The sequence below is a fragment of the Ixodes scapularis genome, unplaced genomic scaffold, assembly GCF_016920785.2.
Source record: "Ixodes scapularis isolate PalLabHiFi unplaced genomic scaffold, ASM1692078v2 PGA_scaffold1__304_contigs__length_218370807, whole genome shotgun sequence".
In the NCBI taxonomy this organism is placed as follows: Eukaryota; Metazoa; Arthropoda; class Arachnida; order Ixodida; family Ixodidae; genus Ixodes; species Ixodes scapularis.
Window position 1 is genome coordinate 72,165,816 of NW_024609846.1, and position 19,250 is coordinate 72,185,065.

Sequence of the window (19,250 nt, forward strand, 5' to 3'; positions counted from 1 at the left end):
CTAAGGTAAACCGAAGCAAATATTCAGATCTTAGGGTTTTACAAGCAAACTAGCAAAAATCAGTTAACACGCCCCAATAAAAAAAATTGCGGGTTTATTTTGACTAACTGGAGATCTTCTGACGTGCAGCCGAAATATCAAATTGGCCTCCGTCAGATTGCAGGCACCTCGGCCGATATTTAAAGGGATACTGAACCAAAGAATTTAGTGCCCGTATTAAGTGGCGCACGTTCTTTTCACGAGACAGCAGCCGCCGGTGTGCGCGAGCACACGCAACAAAAATGACGTCACAGACCTCCATTCGCGGTTGAGATGACAGTGAAATGCATGGACTTCGGACCGAAGGAGAATAAAGACAAGTTTTCATCTACACGGTGGTGTCTGGTGTAAAAGGTAAGCGATGAATTGGTCTAACAAGCACGTAGCTTTTACTTGTAGAGATAAAAAGCCTGTTTTTATTCTCCTTTAGTCCGAAGCCCATGCATTTCACTGTCATCTCAACTGCGAATGGAGGTCTGTGACGTCATTTTTGTTGCGTGTGCTCGCGCACACCGGCGGCTGCTGGCTCGTGGAAAGAACGTGCGCCACTTTTTATGGGCACTAAATTCTTTGGTTCAGTATCCCTTTAAACCCAACAAATATAGATTCATGGGCCAGCGAGTTGGCTCAGATACACTGAGACTTTTTAATGTTTTGTGTTTTGTTTTAATATCATTGCCACTTCAGAGCCACCAAGGTGGTTTTAGAGCGTAGCTCTTAGGCACCCGCTTCCGGTTTGAGCGGCGTCGCCGTCGCCGTAGCCGTCGCCGTCGGCGTAACTGTAGCGCGTCGGCGTAATGCTTTTTCGTGACGCATCGTCTTAGCCGTAACGCATCGGCGTAACGTTTTTTGGTGACGCGTGGGCGTAGCCATAACGCATTGGCGTAACACTTTTTCGTGACGCGTCGGCGTCGCGGTTGGCGTAGCCGTAACACATTGGCGTAACGCTTTTTCGTGACGTGTCGGCCTCGGCGTAGCTGTAACGCATCGGCGTAACGCGTCGTCATGACGCGTCGCCGACGCGTCACGAAAAAGGGTTGCGGCGACGCGTTACAGTTACAGCGGCTGCGTCGGCGTCGCCGTTGGCGTCGGCGTAACGCATTTCTGTGACTTGTTGGCGTCGCCATCGTCGTCGGCGTAGCCGTAACGGGTCCGCGTGACGCGTCGGCGTGACGCGTCTCCGTTGGCTTAACCGCGCGGTGCATTATGGGAAACGTCACATAATGCACCGCGGTGACGCGCGTGTTGCATTATGGGATGTTTCCCATAATGTACCGCGCGGGGGGGAGGAGGGAGGTGGGGGAGGAGAACGAGAAAGAGGGAAGAGGAACGTGGAGGGAAAAGAGGGAGGAGGCGAGGAGTTGGAAAGGAGTAGATGTGGAGGGAGGAGGAGAGGCATACCGTCTCGTCCGTACCCTCCCCACCTCCTTTTCAAGAGCTGCGCTCTAATTCGGCATTACAGGGTGTTGTAAACGTCTTTCTTTTTTGAAACAAAATGTAGTGTAGCCATTTCGACAAGCATCGTTTGATTGCGAAAATGATATTTGCAAGTGATATAAACACTAAAATGTTTTCGCATACGTGGCGAAATCCGGAATGGTGGAATTCCTTTCATTTCGCCCATTTCATTTCGATCGCGTCGGGCATGTGTACCGACGCACAGTAGAACGCGCGCAAAAGCAGCTCCGGCGTACCCGCAGCCTCGCGCTTCTTGTTCTGGCATCTCTGACTCGCTCACTGCGGGCATCCAGGCATCTGACACCCTGACATCTGGTGCTTTTTCTGTCTTTCACGTAACGTTCCGAGCGGCACAAAACAAAAAAATGCAGATCAAGCTATTCTCGAACACGTGTCGCCATCTGTATTTTATATTAAAAAACTGCAATTTTCCGTAACTCAATGGGAAAAGATTGAGGTCTAGTAACATTCTTAACGTGTAATATGTTAATATGGAAGTTCTGGAAAATCTAATATCGAAGGATGCTTCAAAATTTAATGTCTCGTAATTTTGATTAGTTGACCTGATTCCGTGTTTAAAGCGCCATAAAATAATATCATTTTAAACTTTATTTTTTATTTTAAAATATAAATTATCGTTACAGTTCGTTGCTTACTTTTTTTAAGTCACAACATCCAACCGAACGCTGGCGTAAAATATCGTGGACGATGGGACGTTACAAATGGAGAAATATTCTTTTCAATATTCGCGACTGTGGTCTGTTAAAAGCTGAATAATTAACTAACAACAACAAATAATCGTATTATCGAGACATTAAAGTATCGCTAAAAACACCTCTTTAATGTGACATTAACTTTATAATTATAAGATACATAAAAAGAAAGTTATAAACCATCAAAATAGCCCCAGACCGTCATGCACGGTGGGGTTGCACCTTAAGCTGAAACGGAGTATAGCCTACTCGGCAACCACTCCCCTGCTAGTTGGTCACTGATCTAAGATAGTTTAACAAGCTAGAAAGTATTCAAAGAAGACAACAAATTTCGAAGTTGGCCGGATGACGCGACCAACGCGGTGACTCGATTAAAAATAAAGTAGGTACAAAAATAATCATAATCATCTTCGTCAACTGAACGGACTTGTAAGCATTTTCTCTGCCCGGTGATACTTACAGCGGATTTAGGGCGTACAAAATTGCTGTAGCGAACAAAAGGCACCCGAAATATTAAGGGTAGCGCAAGCTATTGCCCGTTAAAAAAGGTACCACTTGTATTTGGTTCATCTGTCCATTTATTCATAAGGAAGATCACAATCAGTCTGAAAAGTCGTGCTATACGTTTGTATACGAGGTTTTTATTTTTAAAAAAAAGTGAATAAACAGAGTGCGATTTTGAAGAAGCTATGCCTGGTGTCAGCCTGAAGTATCATTGGTCTAGAAGTTCAAAAGTAGAACGCCGGAGTTTGTCACATGGCAAAAATAACCGACCGAGAGTTGTTACCTAACACGTAGGGACCTAGAATCGATTAAGCGAACACAATGTATTTTCCTTCGACACTCACATGGTTCCTTGCGAATTTTTTGTGACAAGAGATATTCTGATAGAGCTGATGCTGATAAGGTTTTATAACTCTGGCAACTGTACTGAGTGATACACGTGATTTACTATCTGGCTGTGAACTGCCTTGTTCACACTTCTGTTATGCGAACAGAAGTTCGGATCACAGAAGCACGAATCAACGAAGCCAACGAAGTTACAACGATCGCAGTGGTAGCGGCGATATTGCGTAACGCTTCTTCAGGATTTTTCCGCCGATAGGTAACAACGATCGCGGGTAACCCCAGTAACTCTTTTAAACCGTCGCTACAAAAAAAAAAAAAAAGAACTATTTGTCGGTCTGCAGCTTTCACTCAGCTATATGTATTTTGGGGCTTCCACACTGTGCTGGCTCGTAATAAATTCCGCCGTTCTTTAACTAAAACCAAAATAGGCATTTTGGTGTCGTTGTTTTCCGCCGCGGTAAAAAGGAAAAACCAGGCAAGCATTTCCGTCTTTGGTAAAAAAAAAAAATAAGCGAAACAAGTATATTCGCTAAAACATCTTTCGCTAAATCGTCATTCGCTGAAATGACCATTATGCGCTAAAACGTCATTCGGTAAAATGTCGATTCGCTCAAATGTCTCTTTTTCGCTAAAGTGTCATTTGCTAAAATGTCATTTCCTCATGTGATTCGGACACCTTCCCTAAATTCGTTGGCGCGTACCGGGGCCAAACTCAACAATAGTAAAAACACGGCAGTTAGTTTTTGACGGCAAATCTAAAGAAATACGTAGTTTTGGGAGGGTATTCTGTTTACGTAGGTATACGTAGTTTTGGGAGGGTATTCACGTGGTTTTAGGAGGGTATACGTAGTTTTGGGAGGGTATTCACGTGACCCGAGGTCACGTGACCCCTCCCGAGGTCACGTGACCTCAGAGGGGGCACGTGACTCCCCCCACGTGACCCCACCAAGATCACGTGCCCTCGGGGAGGGGTCACGTGACCCCCCCCCCCCCCCCGAGAACACGTGTCCCTCAGTACCCTTCCCTCCTTCTCCTCTAGAGCTGCGCTCCAATTCGGCGTTACAGGGGGTTGTAAACGGCTTCCACTTTTTGAAATGCCGTTTAGCGCGGCGTACAAGGCAGTGGCCACCATGTGGCTGCACTTGGCTGCCCCACGGCGACACTCGCACTAGCAAGCTAAGATGTCGCCTCCGTGAGAAAGACTGAGCCTTACCAGGTAGGAGCAGTCTTTGAATGAGGCTTGTACATGTGCTCTCAGGGTAAATTCTTCCGCGTCAAACGAAAGAACGTACCCTTCGAGGTATTTTCGCTCTCTTTTTTCGAAGGCCACGTCCTCATCCTTGAAATAGCGGTGTATTTCAGAAAGCCGCAGAAATGGCAAAGGGGCAGCCATTCCTACGACTTGCAGAGAGCAGAAAGACCGCTTTGTTTACCCCCGAGATTCTCCGAGCTCCCGCTCGTAGCCATCCTCCAATCACAGCGCGGCGATGTGACGTCACGGCACCGACCTGCGCCAAAGAGCAGACGGCTTTCCCTCCGTATAGGTCTAGCAGGCGCTCCGACCTGCACCGGCGCAGCGTTGCTCCGACGGTCTTTGGCCAAAAACGGCTACCCATGACCGGCTGGCTTGCTGAATGGAATATGTCCGCGCGACCCATGTAAACCTTTTCCGTATTAATAGTATGATCGCTGAACTCAATTTTAGATTAAGAGGTCAATCTCTTCCCTTTGTCATCTCCTTGTGTTGCGAGGCAGCGGTGATGAACGCTGTCGTCGAAAGGTGTGTATCATTGACTCTCTCTCCTTAGTTTATGTAATATAGAGCTCAAATAAACACCGTATGGATTACCTTCGCAACACGGTATGTACACTTTTTTTGTTATTAGTATGCCATTTTTATTGTGACACGACGGTACGTGGCTGTCGAGCTGTAACAGTTCCTGGGAGCTACGCGATGCCTGTCCAACATTCCTCTGCCGGGTGTCACGTCAGCATGGAGTTGCAATCGCAAAAAATCGGTCCCGAAGCGTTTACCAAGACGCGGACTAAGAGCGCGAATCCAGAACTTCGATCAAACGCGCGCGTCCGCTCCGAGTGTGAACAGGTATCTGCGTGGCTCTTGCTGGCGCTCTCGTAGTTCAAACGCATCATTTTTAACGTCGGCTCGGTCCTGCATCTCCGAGGCTGCGAAAAACGCCCCGGCGGTGTTTTTCTATCTACGTCGCTTTGCAAACGATTGGCACGGACCGTCTTTTACCAACGAAGACAGTTGTGTTAACCTCGTAGCGATCGCGGTTATCCCGGCCTCGTCATTCCGTTGCGCTTAAATCGTGTTAGCGTCGATATATCACTGCACGGATGCGAACCCCAGACAAGCGGTGGTGGAAAGGCCGCTTGTGTTTGTTATTACAAATCCACGTGCTCCGAACTCCTCCGGACCATGCCGAGCTCTCCGATTGGTTGTTCGTGTTGCCTAAGACGCCGTCGCCATAGCAGCAGTACCGGATGTTCTATTTTTTCCGTGGGAGAACGTCGCTTTCCTCCTCTCCTTTAATAACGCGTTCTAGAATACCGATTTCTCATCTTACAATGTTCTTAATTTACGAACTTCTTAGCTAAGTTGTCGTAAACTCAGCTCTTCGTGAATCTGGCCTCTGATGTTACAGCAACCAGTCGTAGCGTCTCGCACCTGCCCGTACCGATCGTTTCGTCGTAAGGGCTCTTGTATAGGGACTTTTAGCAAACCGTTACCGTGTTCCGGGTATCGCACTTCCGGAGCCTTTGAAGCAAGCGCTCGCCCGGGTGATATACCGTGACCGCAGGGCGCGCGCTTAAAATCATGCTTCAAAGGCTGCGGTACTGCGGTACGCGGAACACAGTAACAGCTTGCTAAAAGTCCTGAATGTCAAGCGCACCGTTGCGCATCACGCGCGCCTTTCAGTGGTCTTAGAATACCAGATTTAGAATCTGTGACCAATGACCATCTCTATGCGCTGCGATAGAGCTCGCGCTGCGACAAACTATATTTTAACATTTTACGTCGCACTCGACGCTAACGCGTAAAACGCCCTTGAAATTGAATAGCCGCTACAGTCACTGACGCTTTGCAAAGTGAAGAAATAGTGAACTGATGGAAGTAGGGATGAACGAAATGTGTACGAGGAGGCTCACCACCAGGCCTGTTGGCAGTACCGCGTGGGCAACTCCCTTCAAATCGAGCAATCGATTCACAAAAAAAAAAAAAAATCTGTTTTCAGAGTGGGGAACCTAGGTCAAGATGCCTGGATACAGCTATGTTAAATAAACCTAGCTCAGAAGACCCTCCCCTGCTACGCATAGGATCACCACTCATGCATCAATTCACAGCACCCATGACTGAGGCTAGTGAACAAGCCCACGATTTTTTGTGATATACAACAGTTTTCTTTATTAGTTTTTCTGTGTACCCTCGAATGAGGGGGGGGGGGGGGGGGCACAACGGTGTCTTGCAGTGCACCCTTGTCAGCATGAATTGTAATACAGAGCTACTGCACTAACAGACGGCAGTCCAAGCTCACGTTGCAAAAACGGTTCACCCAGACTGTGTCAGATTTTGAGCTGCCAACTTGTCGCTCTTAAAATTACATTCATTCCCGAATTCACTTATCTCTTCAGATTGGCCGTTATGTAGAAATATTGGTTATTAGAGGAGACTCCGTTGCTATACATGACAAAGGGCGTCCGCCCTAAATTTAACCCATACGTTATATTTGTATCGTTTAGGCGTACTAATGTCAAACTCTTAATGTGAATCGTTGCAATACGGAGAGTTGAAATCTAGTGAATAGTCTTTCTAAAAAAATGTCTTTATATCCGCACGTACCAATTCACATTATATGTATATTGTGCATACCGGTGGGCTCAATGGATTGAAGGCACTTTAAAAAGGCGTGACGTGTTTTTTGAGAATAATAAAGAAAACGCTGGCCTCAGTCAAAAGTTAGAAATAAAGAAGCTTATTTTCCTATTGACAGAGAGGTAGTTAAGCCTTTTTGTGCCTTTGAGGGAAAAATGTCTTATCGGCTATTTGGCTGTTTGAGCTAAACAAAGGTCGCAGAAGGAGGGAAATCCTTCTGACCTCGCTTTCATACCTTGTTTTGTTCAAATACCCCAAAAAACCCACAATTGTTTTTTCTTTCAGGAGCATGAAAAAGGCTTAGTTCCTTGTCTGACCATGGGAAAATCAGTCTTTATTTTTAAGTTTTGGTGAAGGCAAGTGTTTTTTTATATTAAAAAAAAAAAACACGTTTACCAATGAATTACAGCACCATAGTGTCACGTAGAAAATAGGCTCTCTTTTCTCCGTTGATGACGATTATGATATTAACAAATAACGGTTTATTTAAGAAATAGGAGATAACTTCTTTTAAAACAAATATGGCCAATTCGTCAATTAATATTGGGGGAGAAATACGTAGAGATACTCCTATCTCTGGCGACTTCCCCTGCCGTCCTCCTCGACCCCACGCTCAGCGGGGCCCCCACCACCGCCAAACTCCACCACACGCTCCATACAAAGTTGGGCGAGCCAAACTCCTCCACAGTCGTAAGGGGGGCCAAGTTCTAGAGTCGGTGGGCGGAAGACTCCACGGCTGAAGGGGTGTCGGACGTGCAGGTTCGCCTCCAGAGGCAGGGTGATGTTCGGTGATGTTTACGGTATGGTGTCCGGACGCCGATGATTTGGTTGGTTAATACGTTTATTGAATATCTGCCCTCTGGCTGGAGGGCCTCAAGGTAGGCAGGGGGATAAGGGAGGGGGCGGGGGCCTCTGGCAGCTGCTTATATTGGGTTTAGCAGCAGTCTGGAGCCACTTTGGCAACCAATCACAGAAGGTTTTTTTAAAGCCAGTTAAAAGGCTCGGAGCCCAAAGCAAATAGGAACATTCCTGAAACAAGGGCATACATAAAGCAGAACACATTTTGAACGAAACTCTCAAGATCAGCTATAAACAATACAAAGCACATTCGTAGACAGGGAAGTTATACACGGAGCAAAATTACCTCCGAAGTAGGGATCCCAAAAGCAGACATGCACAAGAAAAAACACAACGCGGAGCTCCATAACCAGGTGTAAGGTTACAACGTTCACGTGCGCCCGCATCTGGGGCCCTCCCGACTCCGGCAGAGGTCATGAGCCGTGCCGTGAAGACGAGCGAACCCTCGAAGAATATATGGAACCAAGTAAAGCTAGACTAAACACTCGCGGGAGCAAAACGTCGTGACAGCACGCGGAACATATTTTTACGTTTTATTTTTTTTAAGGTGATTTCGATCTATTGAAACCACTCGGTAAAAAAAAAAAAATTAAAAAAAGACACGAAAAGAAGGCGTCTCGATAGTATTGATTACCAAGCCTGTGCCCCGTATTTTTCGGTAGAATTTTTTTATAATTTTGTTTTAGATATTTTTTTTATCGATCTAGTTGTTGTCGATGTAAGATGCACCGGAAAACCGGCATCTGCCCATGGAAAGCTCACATGTTCATCCTACTATTTTATAAAGTATCTTTCCGCAAATTTTTAGTTACAGTTGGTCAGACAAAAAACAAAGTCGTCGTGAGTTCGTTATACAGCAGGAGTTTAGTCTACCAGAACATGGCGACATTGTTACTCAGTCTAGATGAGCAACTTATACCGCTGTTATACCCTTGTTACACGGGCACACTTAACTGCAGTTACGCTAAGCCACAGTTACTGCACAATACTTGCCGACCACATTCTACGGCTGTGCAGTCAAAGCTATGGTCTAACGTGCGCTTGAGCATCTTGAGCACCCATCAAAGCAGTGCGCGCGCGCTCTTCACTTCTTCCGAAATAGCTGTCCGAGAGTATAGTATGGTATATCTGTGGTGCCGTGCAACAGCAGTTAAGCTGAGTTAACCGCGGTTAAGTGTGCGCGTGTAACAGGGGTATTAGCCAGTGCAATACGACTGTTATCTTGGAGTCTTTAACGTGCACTACGTATGCAGTAATACGAGACCGAACGATGCTGACCCAGGTAGAAACGGGCAGGGGTGGGGACTGAACCCAAGATCCTTGGGTCCTGCAGCGCGAGATTTCGCTCCACGTGCTCTGAGCTAGTGTGCGCTAGTGTGTGCTATGCTGTGTTTCAGTTTAATTCCAGACGCAGCCGATGCTACAAGGACGAGCATCTGGCCCTGAACAGTGCTTGCACTGCACGAGCGCACGTGTTTGGCAGGGACGCTGAAAGCCCGGAGCTTGCGCTTGTAACATCGGCTGCGTCTGGAATTAAGGTGCAACCCCACCCTTGGTTAGCGTGGTTCTGAACCAACAGATGGCGGTGGGATCGCCTTCTAGGCCTGTACATCAAAGCGAGAAATCGTGTGTGGTGGCGCTTCGATACATTGGGGTCTTTTTCTATATCCTGAATATGACATCCCTGGTCCTCGAGCCACTAAATGACTCCCTGCCTGGTCCTAGAGCCACTAAATGACTCACGACCTAGTCCTTAGCTTGTTTTTCTCTGCCCGAACTTTCTTTGGAACGCGCACGGCTGCGCCAGTTCTCGTACGAGGGGGCCAGTTGCCTACGCTCCGAGCTCACGTCTCCAGCAAATGTGGGCAGAACAAAACGTGAAAATCATACTGAGCCAAATGGCGAGACACATGCACAACAAAACAACCGACGGGTTGAAAAATTTGAAATTGCCAGAGCACCATTATCAAAGATTTCGGAGGCTAATTACACATATTTTAATGTGATCGAATTTATACGACGGTCGGCCCTTTTGTCGTGTATGTGTCTGGCTTTTTGTGGATTTGCAGGAAAACGTGACGATGTGATAGACTTGGGTTTCCAAAACTCTAGCTTGAAGAATAAAATACCTCCAAAAATCAATTCAAATGAACTATTTCTTGTGCGGTCCGGTGTCAAATTTAGATAGCTGGGTGTTTATTTTGAACACAACCACGAGACTGGAAAACACAAAGAATGACACTCAGGTTTAGATGTTGAGTTTCGTAAAACCAAAGTAGGAGTGGTGCGGGAGTCATGATGAAAAAAACCATGCCGAGGTTAAAAATTAACTCGCAGCAATAAATGATAAGAAATAATTTTAATACGAGCTCAGTGATAAATACAATGACTGGGCAGGCAAAAATTCTAGGTCTGTGGATAGCTTTTGCACATAGTTTAAGCAATATACCAGTCTTAATTTGATGATTTATGCGCCCAAGGAGTGGTGTGCAAAAATAAAAAAAAGATCTAAACCGGTAGAGTTTGAATTTGTTTGAAATATAGTGTAAGCACGACATGGTACGACGATTAAGACTGAAACAGCCCTACATTTTGCACTAGCGTTGAGCCTATCGAAAGTTAAGGGTGCATCGAAAGCTAAAGCTTGTACACATATACTGCTCAGGCCATTATGTTTGAATGTATATCGTACTTTATTACCCTCAGATTTGCTGTAAGTAGTCTCCTGGTTGCTTAGAACAAAAAGAAGCAAACATTCTAACTTTGGGTTGATAGAAAAACTCCACCTGCTGACAGCTACCAATCATCTCGGCGCCGATTTTGAGTATTCACTGCATGCGAACAGTTGCGTGCTTAGAACGAGATTTTCCTACGTGATTTCCTACAATCACAATGGTTCTTGTCAAACAACCTTTTTTTTATTCAAGCAAGCGGTCACATGTGAGGTTTAGAATATTTTGTATTGATTGTGGCTCAGGTGGCAAGTTGCACTTTTTTTTTTTTTTACAATCCGCGAAATAGAATGCTCCTGGGTTCTTTTCGTCTCTAATGCATATAGCACACAAAAGAGCACAGCGGAAGTTAAGATTTGTTTCACTAAATACATTACCAGTAAAGTATTTGGTTTTATTGTGCGAGAGAAGCGGAACATGCAAGTGCGAGCATGCTGCCCTGAACTACACTTCCAGTGAACAAGCGCACCATCCAAAGCATGGAGCTCGTTTTTATAGCTTTTGGTGCGCTCAAAACTTTTAGAACACAATTATATTGAATTCCATTATTTCAATTCTTTTTATTAAGTGTGCCTGTGTTTTTTGTTTTTTTGTCTTTTGTGTTCACGTGCCGTTTTCTTAGTTATATAATATTTTTCCAGGAGTCCGACAACTATAGTCTGTTTCATCATAAGGAAGAGCCGCATAATAAAAAATGTAGACAAAAAAAGAAATGCGAATACGCGAACACACATTAAAAATGCAATGTAACGGCGCATTTAAAATTAGTAGTTAGTTTTTTTAGAGAGCAGGAGTTTCGCAGGGCGACATTGTTACCCGTTATAGATTATAAAAAGTTCAGTGCAACTGTTAGCTCAGGGTCTTTAACGTGCATTAAGCACTATATGTGATACACGATCGCACGACGGTAGGATGCAGATTGGCGACAGATCCCAGGGTCCCTGCTTAAGCCCCTTGAGAAAGGCGTTTTTTACAAGTACAGCCAACCATTGTTTTGGAAGTACGCATTACACGCGCCACGAGCGGGTTCTCCGCCGCCATTCGCTTTCAATGGACAGTCATTTTAGTGCTGCGCCGCCATTTGACCCCAAGGGCCGCTCGAGACACGGGCCTAGTGCACTGGCACCTTTGAGGTTACTTGAAAAACCAACGGAAACACATCGAGGGGATTTAGTTCCTACAGGTTCTGCAGCGTGAGCTCCGTGCTTTGGACGGAGCTCGCGCTCGTGCATTTCTCCACGTCCTCTGGTCTGCGATGCCACAACACACTCGGCCAACGATCCCCCACCGCACTTGATTTAGCCTGTGAGCTAAACCAAATGAGCTAAGCTTAGAGTATCGGCACTCTTTTCCGCCATCTTGGTCGTTAGTAGCAGATCAGACGCAATTGCCGATCGTCATAATTCAAAAGTGCGACATCTTGAGCATTAGTTTCGGTGTCAGGAAGCTCACGTAATATTGCTTTGCTTTGTCACGAACTGTTTAAACATTTGTGGAGGACGGAAAAGCGTTTCCAGCGATTTCAGATAAAGCATCAGATAACTGACAACCATCATTTTAAGCGCAAATATGAGTATGAAACGTAGCTTATTTAGGGGCTGTAGTTTAGCCCGACCGCACAGGCACAAAAAGAGAACGAACTGCGTACTTGACCTCGCGCTCTTGGCGCTGCTTCAGTGGCTTCATCAGCTCGTCGCGTTGACTGCGCTCCGAACTAAGGTAAACCGAAGCAAATATTCAGATCTTAGGGTTTTACAAGCAAACTAGCAAAAATCAGTTAACACGCCCCAATAAAAAAAATTGCGGGTTTATTTTGACTAACTGGAGATCTTCTGACGTGCAGCCGAAATATCAAATTGGCCTCCGTCAGATTGCAGGCACCTCGGCCGATATTTAAAGGGATACTGAACCAAAGAATTTAGTGCCCGTATTAAGTGGCGCACGTTCTTTTCACGAGACAGCAGCCGCCGGTGTGCGCGAGCACACGCAACAAAAATGACGTCACAGACCTCCATTCGCGGTTGAGATGACAGTGAAATGCATGGACTTCGGACCGAAGGAGAATAAAGACAAGTTTTCATCTACACGGTGGTGTCTGGTGTAAAAGGTAAGCGATGAATTGGTCTAACAAGCACGTAGCTTTTACTTGTAGAGATAAAAAGCCTGTTTTTATTCTCCTTTAGTCCGAAGCCCATGCATTTCACTGTCATCTCAACTGCGAATGGAGGTCTGTGACGTCATTTTTGTTGCGTGTGCTCGCGCACACCGGCGGCTGCTGGCTCGTGGAAAGAACGTGCGCCACTTTTTATGGGCACTAAATTCTTTGGTTCAGTATCCCTTTAAACCCAACAAATATAGATTCATGGGCCAGCGAGTTGGCTCAGATACACTGAGACTTTTTAATGTTTTGTGTTTTGTTTTAATATCATTGCCACTTCAGAGCCACCAAGGTGGTTTTAGAGCGTAGCTCTTAGGCACCCGCTTCCGGTTTGAGCGGCGTCGCCGTCGCCGTAGCCGTCGCCGTCGGCGTAACTGTAGCGCGTCGGCGTAATGCTTTTTCGTGACGCATCGTCTTAGCCGTAACGCATCGGCGTAACGTTTTTTGGTGACGCGTGGGCGTAGCCATAACGCATTGGCGTAACACTTTTTCGTGACGCGTCGGCGTCGCGGTTGGCGTAGCCGTAACACATTGGCGTAACGCTTTTTCGTGACGTGTCGGCCTCGGCGTAGCTGTAACGCATCGGCGTAACGCGTCGTCATGACGCGTCGCCGACGCGTCACGAAAAAGGGTTGCGGCGACGCGTTACAGTTACAGCGGCTGCGTCGGCGTCGCCGTTGGCGTCGGCGTAACGCATTTTTGTGACTTGTTGGCGTCGCCATCGTCGTCGGCGTAGCCGTAACGGGTCCGCGTGACGCGTCGGCGTGACGCGTCTCCGTTGGCTTAACCGCGCGGTGCATTATGGGAAACGTCACATAATGCACCGCGGTGACGCGCGTGTTGCATTATGGGATGTTTCCCATAATGTACCGCGCGGGGGGGAGGAGGGAGGTGGGGGAGGAGAACGAGAAAGAGGGAAGAGGAACGTGGAGGGAAAAGAGGGAGGAGGCGAGGAGTTGGAAAGGAGTAGATGTGGAGGGAGGAAGAGAGGCATACCGTCTCGTCCGTACCCTCCCCACCTCCTTTTCAAGAGCTGCGCTCTAATTCGGCATTACAGGGTGTTGTAAACGTCTTTCTTTTTTGAAACAAAATGTAGTGTAGCCATTTCGACAAGCATCGTTTGATTGCGAAAATGATATTTGCAAGTGATATAAACACTAAAATGTTTTCGCATACGTGGCGAAATCCGGAATGGTGGAATTCCTTTCATTTCGCCCATTTCATTTCGATCGCGTCGGGCATGTGTACCGACGCACAGTAGAACGCGCGCAAAAGCAGCTCCGGCGTACCCGCAGCCTCGCGCTTCTTGTTCTGGCATCTCTGACTCGCTCACTGCGGGCATCCAGGCATCTGACACCCTGACATCTGGTGCTTTTTCTGTCTTTCACGTAACGTTCCGAGCGGCACAAAACAAAAAAATGCAGATCAAGCTATTCTCGAACACGTGTCGCCATCTGTATTTTATATTAAAAAAACTGCAATTTTCCGTAACTCAATGGGAAAAGATTGAGGTCTAGTAACATTCTTAACGTGTAATATGTTAATATGGAAGTTCTGGAAAATCTAATATCGAAGGATGCTTCAAAATTTAATGTCTCGTAATTTTGATTAGTTGACCTGATTCCGTGTTTAAAGCGCCATAAAATAATATCATTTTAAACTTTATTTTTTATTTTAAAATATAAATTATCGTTACAGTTCGTTGCTTACTTTTTTTAAGTCACAACATCCAACCGAACGCTGGCGTAAAATATCGTGGACGATGGGACGTTACAAATGGAGAAATATTCTTTTCAATATTCGCGACTGTGGTCTGTTAAAAGCTGAATAATTAACTAACAACAACAAATAATCGTATTATCGAGACATCAAAGTATCGCTAAAAACACCTCTTTAATGTGACATTAACTTTATAATTATAAGATACATAAAAAGAAAGTTATAAACCATCAAAATAGCCCCAGACCGTCATGCACGGTGGGGTTGCACCTTAAGCTGAAACGGAGTATAGCCTACTCGGCAACCACTCCCCTGCTAGTTGGTCACTGATGTAAGATAGTTTAACAAGCTAGAAAGTATTCAAAGAAGACAACAAATTTCGAAGTTGGCCGGATGACGCGACCAACGCGGTGACTCGATTAAAAATAAAGTAGGTACAAAAATAATCATAATCATCTTCGTCAACTGAACGGACTTGTAAGCATTTTCTCTGCCCGGTGATACTTACAGCGGATTTAGGGCGTACAAAATTGCTGTAGCGAACAAAAGGCACCCGAAATATTAAGGGTAGCGCAAGCTATTTCCCGTTAAAAAAGGTACCACTTGTATTTGGTTCATCTGTCCATTTATTCATAAGGAAGATCACAATCAGTCTGAAAAGTCGTGCTATACGTTTGTATACGAGGTTTTTATTTTTAAAAAAAAGTGAATAAACAGAGTGCGATTTTGAAGAAGCTATGCCTGGTGTCAGCCTGAAGTATCATTGGTCTAGAAGTTCAAAAGTAGAACGCCGGAGTTTTTCACATGGCAAAAATAACCGACCGAGAGTTGTTACCTAACACGTAGGGACCTAGAATCGATTAAGCGAACACAATTTATTTTCCTTCGACACTCACATGGTTCCTTGCGAATTTTTTGTGACAAGAGATATTTTGATAGAGCTGATGCTGATAAGGTTTTATAACTCTGGCAACTGTACTGAGTGATACACGTGATTTACTATCTGGCTGTGAACTGCCTTGTTCACACTTCTGTTATGCGAACAGAAGTTCGGATCACAGAAGCACGAATCAACGAAGCCAACGAAGTTACAACGATCGCAGTGGTAGCGGCGATATTGCGTAACGCTTCTTCAGGATTTTTCCGCCGATAGGTAACAACGATCGCGGGTAACCCCAGTAACTCTTTTAAACCGTCGCTACAAAAAATAAAAAAGAACTATTTGTCGGTCTGCAGCTTTCACTCAGCTATATGTATTTTGGGGCTTCCACACTGTGCTGGCTCGTAATAAATTCCGCCGTTCTTTAACTAAAACCAAAATAGGCATTTTGGTGTCGTTGTTTTCCGCCGCGGTAAAAAGGAAAAACCAGGCAAGCATTTCCGTCTTTGGTAAAAAAAAAAAATAAGCGAAACAAGTATATTCGCTAAAACATCTTTCGCTAAATCGTCATTCGCTGAAATGACCATTATGCGCTAAAACGTCATTCGGTAAAATGTCGATTCGCTCAAATGTCTCTTTTTCGCTAAAGTGTCATTTGCTAAAATGTCATTTCCTCATGTGATTCGGACACCTTCCCTAAATTCGTTGGCGCGTACCGGGGCCAAACTCAACAATAGTAAAAACACGGCAGTTAGTTTTTGACGGCAAATCTAAAGAAATACGTAGTTTTGGGAGGGTATTCTGATGCGACAGATAGTATTAGACACGTCGTACGTGTATTTTACTTTTGTGATAGAAGCCCACTATACAAATGCATCCCTATACGGAGATATAAATGTTTTTCATACCGAGGCATAAATGTCTTTCATACCGAGATAGAAAAGTATCTCGAACGTATTTCGAAGATACTATGAAGGAACATTTTACTCGGTATACTTTCCAGGCCTGAAATCATTCAAGCTTATCAAACTTATAAAATATTATTCCCTACCCAAGAATGAAGAGAAGCCAATGGTTGCGTTACTTCGAACCTAAGGAACCGTCTTCGACGAGTGTCTGCTGGTAACTTTCAAACCTGTATTCTTAGTGCCAAAGCCTTCACATGACTAAAGTCTACAATCATGTATCAACTCCGCAGTTGTCAAAAAGCACATGACAAACAAAAACAAAAACAAATGAGTAGCTATCAATTCTATACTAAAGACTATTTGAAAACCTCATCATTATTTCAAATTTTGACTTACATAAACCGCAATACCCCACCCCAACCCTAAGAAAAAAGAAACGGAAGTTCATTGAAAATTAAATATTTACAGGATCGGAGGTGCGCATAACAAACGAATAGCGCAACACCAATTCCATAATATTTGTTCCGTCTCCATAAAATGAGAGTTGGACTCCGACAGCAATATATCGCAGGCAATATAATTTATTTGGAGCTCACATTCCATACAAGAAATGGGAACACAAACCAAGTCTGTATTCTGGAGTGTTTCTCCTCTTCGACCTTTGAGAATCCGAGGATATAGCTTCCTATTTCTGTAAGCAAAAAGACAAATAAGTAATTACGGCACTTTTAGTAGCTTGTAGTCATACATTTAAAGCAGTAATACTAGTAAGTATACGACCGTCACTTCTCCTAAATTAAATCTGATATAACGCTTCGGTGCACAATAAAAGTTGCTATTAACGCTGTGCTCATGAAAACTATAAGTAAAACAAATTATGAGTTACCTTGCTCCTACTCAAGAGCGAGTAAATTTATACATAAGAAAGACATAGCAAAGCGATAGAAGAGCTTACACTTCTTCTTGCGGAGGAGGGTGGCGTAGTCTCCATAGGTGCCAAGACCATAACCGTAGTTCAGGCCGTAGCTGGAGAGACCATGTCCATAGCCGAAGTGTCCGAGACCGTATCCGAGGTGTCCAACGCCGTAGCCGTAACCGAAGGCTGGAGCATGAGCAACGGTGGTGATGGCAGGAGCAGCGTGGTAGGCGGTGGCAACCTTGGTGACAGCTGGGGCAACAGCGTAGGAGGCGACTGGGGCAACGGCGTAGGAGGCAACAGCTGGGGCATGGTGGACAGTAGACACCCTTGTCACAGCTGGGGCAGCAGCATAGGTGGCGACTGGAGCGACGGCGTAGGAGGCAACAGCTGGGGCATGGTGAACGGTGGACACCCTGGTAACAGCTGGAGCAGCAGCGTAGGTGGCGACTGGGGCAACGGTGTAGGAAGCAACAGCTGGGGCATGGTGCACAGTAGAGACCTTGGTGACAGCTGGGGCAGCGACGGCATAACCACTCAGACCGGAGTGTCCAAAGCCGAGACCATGACCATACCCGAGGCCGCTACCGTAACCGAGGCCATAGCCGTAGCCGAGGCCGTAGCCAAGACCGTAGCCAGAGCCAAGGCCGTATCCATAGCCGAGGCCGGAGTAACCGAGGCCGCCATAGCCAAGGCCTCCAAACCCTAGGCCTCCGTAGCCAAGGCCTCCGTGGAGGTTGCCAGCGAAGGCACTGCTGGCCAAAGCCAGAAGGAGGCAGGCAGTGAGCTGTAACCAACGATAGTTGAAATTAGTTTAAAATCTGTTCAAGTCTAGAGATGTATTGCGAATAACATCGTTGAATATTTAAACTTCATAAAATATATATTGTACAAACATCAGGACCACAGAAATGTGGGAACCTCCAGCATGCACTAACCCAAAGCATATGATCAATAACCTAATACTGCGCCCATACATATTTGCCACGCAAAACAATTGCAATTCATCTTGAGAAGAAATCTACAAATACTTGATGAGTGCCTTGAATAATATTGTACCATATTTGTAAGCACAGGTCGCGAAACTTCTGTAGATCAATAGAAGGTGGTTCGTGAGCTCCTAGCTGGCGCCCCGTCACATTCCATATGTGTTCAATAGGACTGATATCTGAAGGGCTAAATGGTCTAGTCATTACGTAGAATTCATTATGATGCCCTTCAATCCACTGTAGCACAATTCTGGCGTAGTGATGTGGCGCTTGTCCTTTTGAAAAATTATTCTTCCAGTGGAAAAGTCAAGAAACGAATACTGCAGCTGGTGAGCAGTGACCTTGACATCAGTAGCTGCCCTTTGTCAAAGTTGCTTAAATCAGCAAAACTTCCCATTACACACATACGTAGTCGACAATAGGGTGTATGTCCCTATCCCTGGCAGCCGTTATCCACCATCCTCATCAGAAGAAGGTAGATAACGCGGGTGGGGCGTGTCAGCTAGGCGCGCTCGTTCCCGCGATGTACCAGTGATTAAACTGATTTGGCTGATCAGTGTACAACGGACCAGAGAGTTTGTTAAATCTGCTTTCTACGTTCTCCACGGTTGCCTGACTATCTATATAACACACATAATATAAGTTTTTTTATAAGCTAATCAGTGCACACGAGGCTTACACAAGATGAAGCGACACGCAGTTAGGGGATCGTAAGGCGAGAGACTAGAAAATAGGTAAAACAGGAATATCTTCGCTTTAAATACGCAGCTCAAAAATTATAGTCGTATGAAAGGAAACTCACTCCAGTCATGGTGCTTATGGAACGTGCAAGTGCGTCCAACTGCAGACTACGTTGGACTTCTGTTCCTTTTTATAGGAAAAGTGCGCGACGAAAGGTGACTTTACCACAAAAAAAAAGGCTATTTTAAATTCGAGAAAGGGAAATAGAGCTACATGATCTGAGGGTTAAGGAGACCTCCACAAAAACCTTGGCGAAGCATTGTGCGCGGCGCATAATCTTTATCAGTTTAGGCCTAAGAAATTAAGACTTCTAGTACAGATACGTGACTGGCACTAAAACAAATTTTAAAAAAAAACGTCACTAAAGTGACCGTATGAAGCCTACTCCTCTTTGT

General features: G+C 45.4%; 1 protein-coding gene across 1 annotated transcript; it reads right to left on the minus strand.

Annotated features, from left to right (window-relative positions):
* Window positions 1-16,777: 16,777 nt before the first annotated feature.
* Window positions 16,778-18,953, minus strand: LOC120844535 (cuticle protein 63-like). Its single transcript, XM_040216382.2, has 3 exons — window positions 18,917-18,953; window positions 17,165-17,912; window positions 16,778-16,900 (listed from the first exon to the last, which is right to left on the minus strand). Coding segments are annotated over exons 1-3 (759 nt in total). The 5' UTR covers window positions 18,926-18,953; the 3' UTR covers window positions 16,778-16,898.
* Window positions 18,954-19,250: the final 297 nt, after the last annotated feature.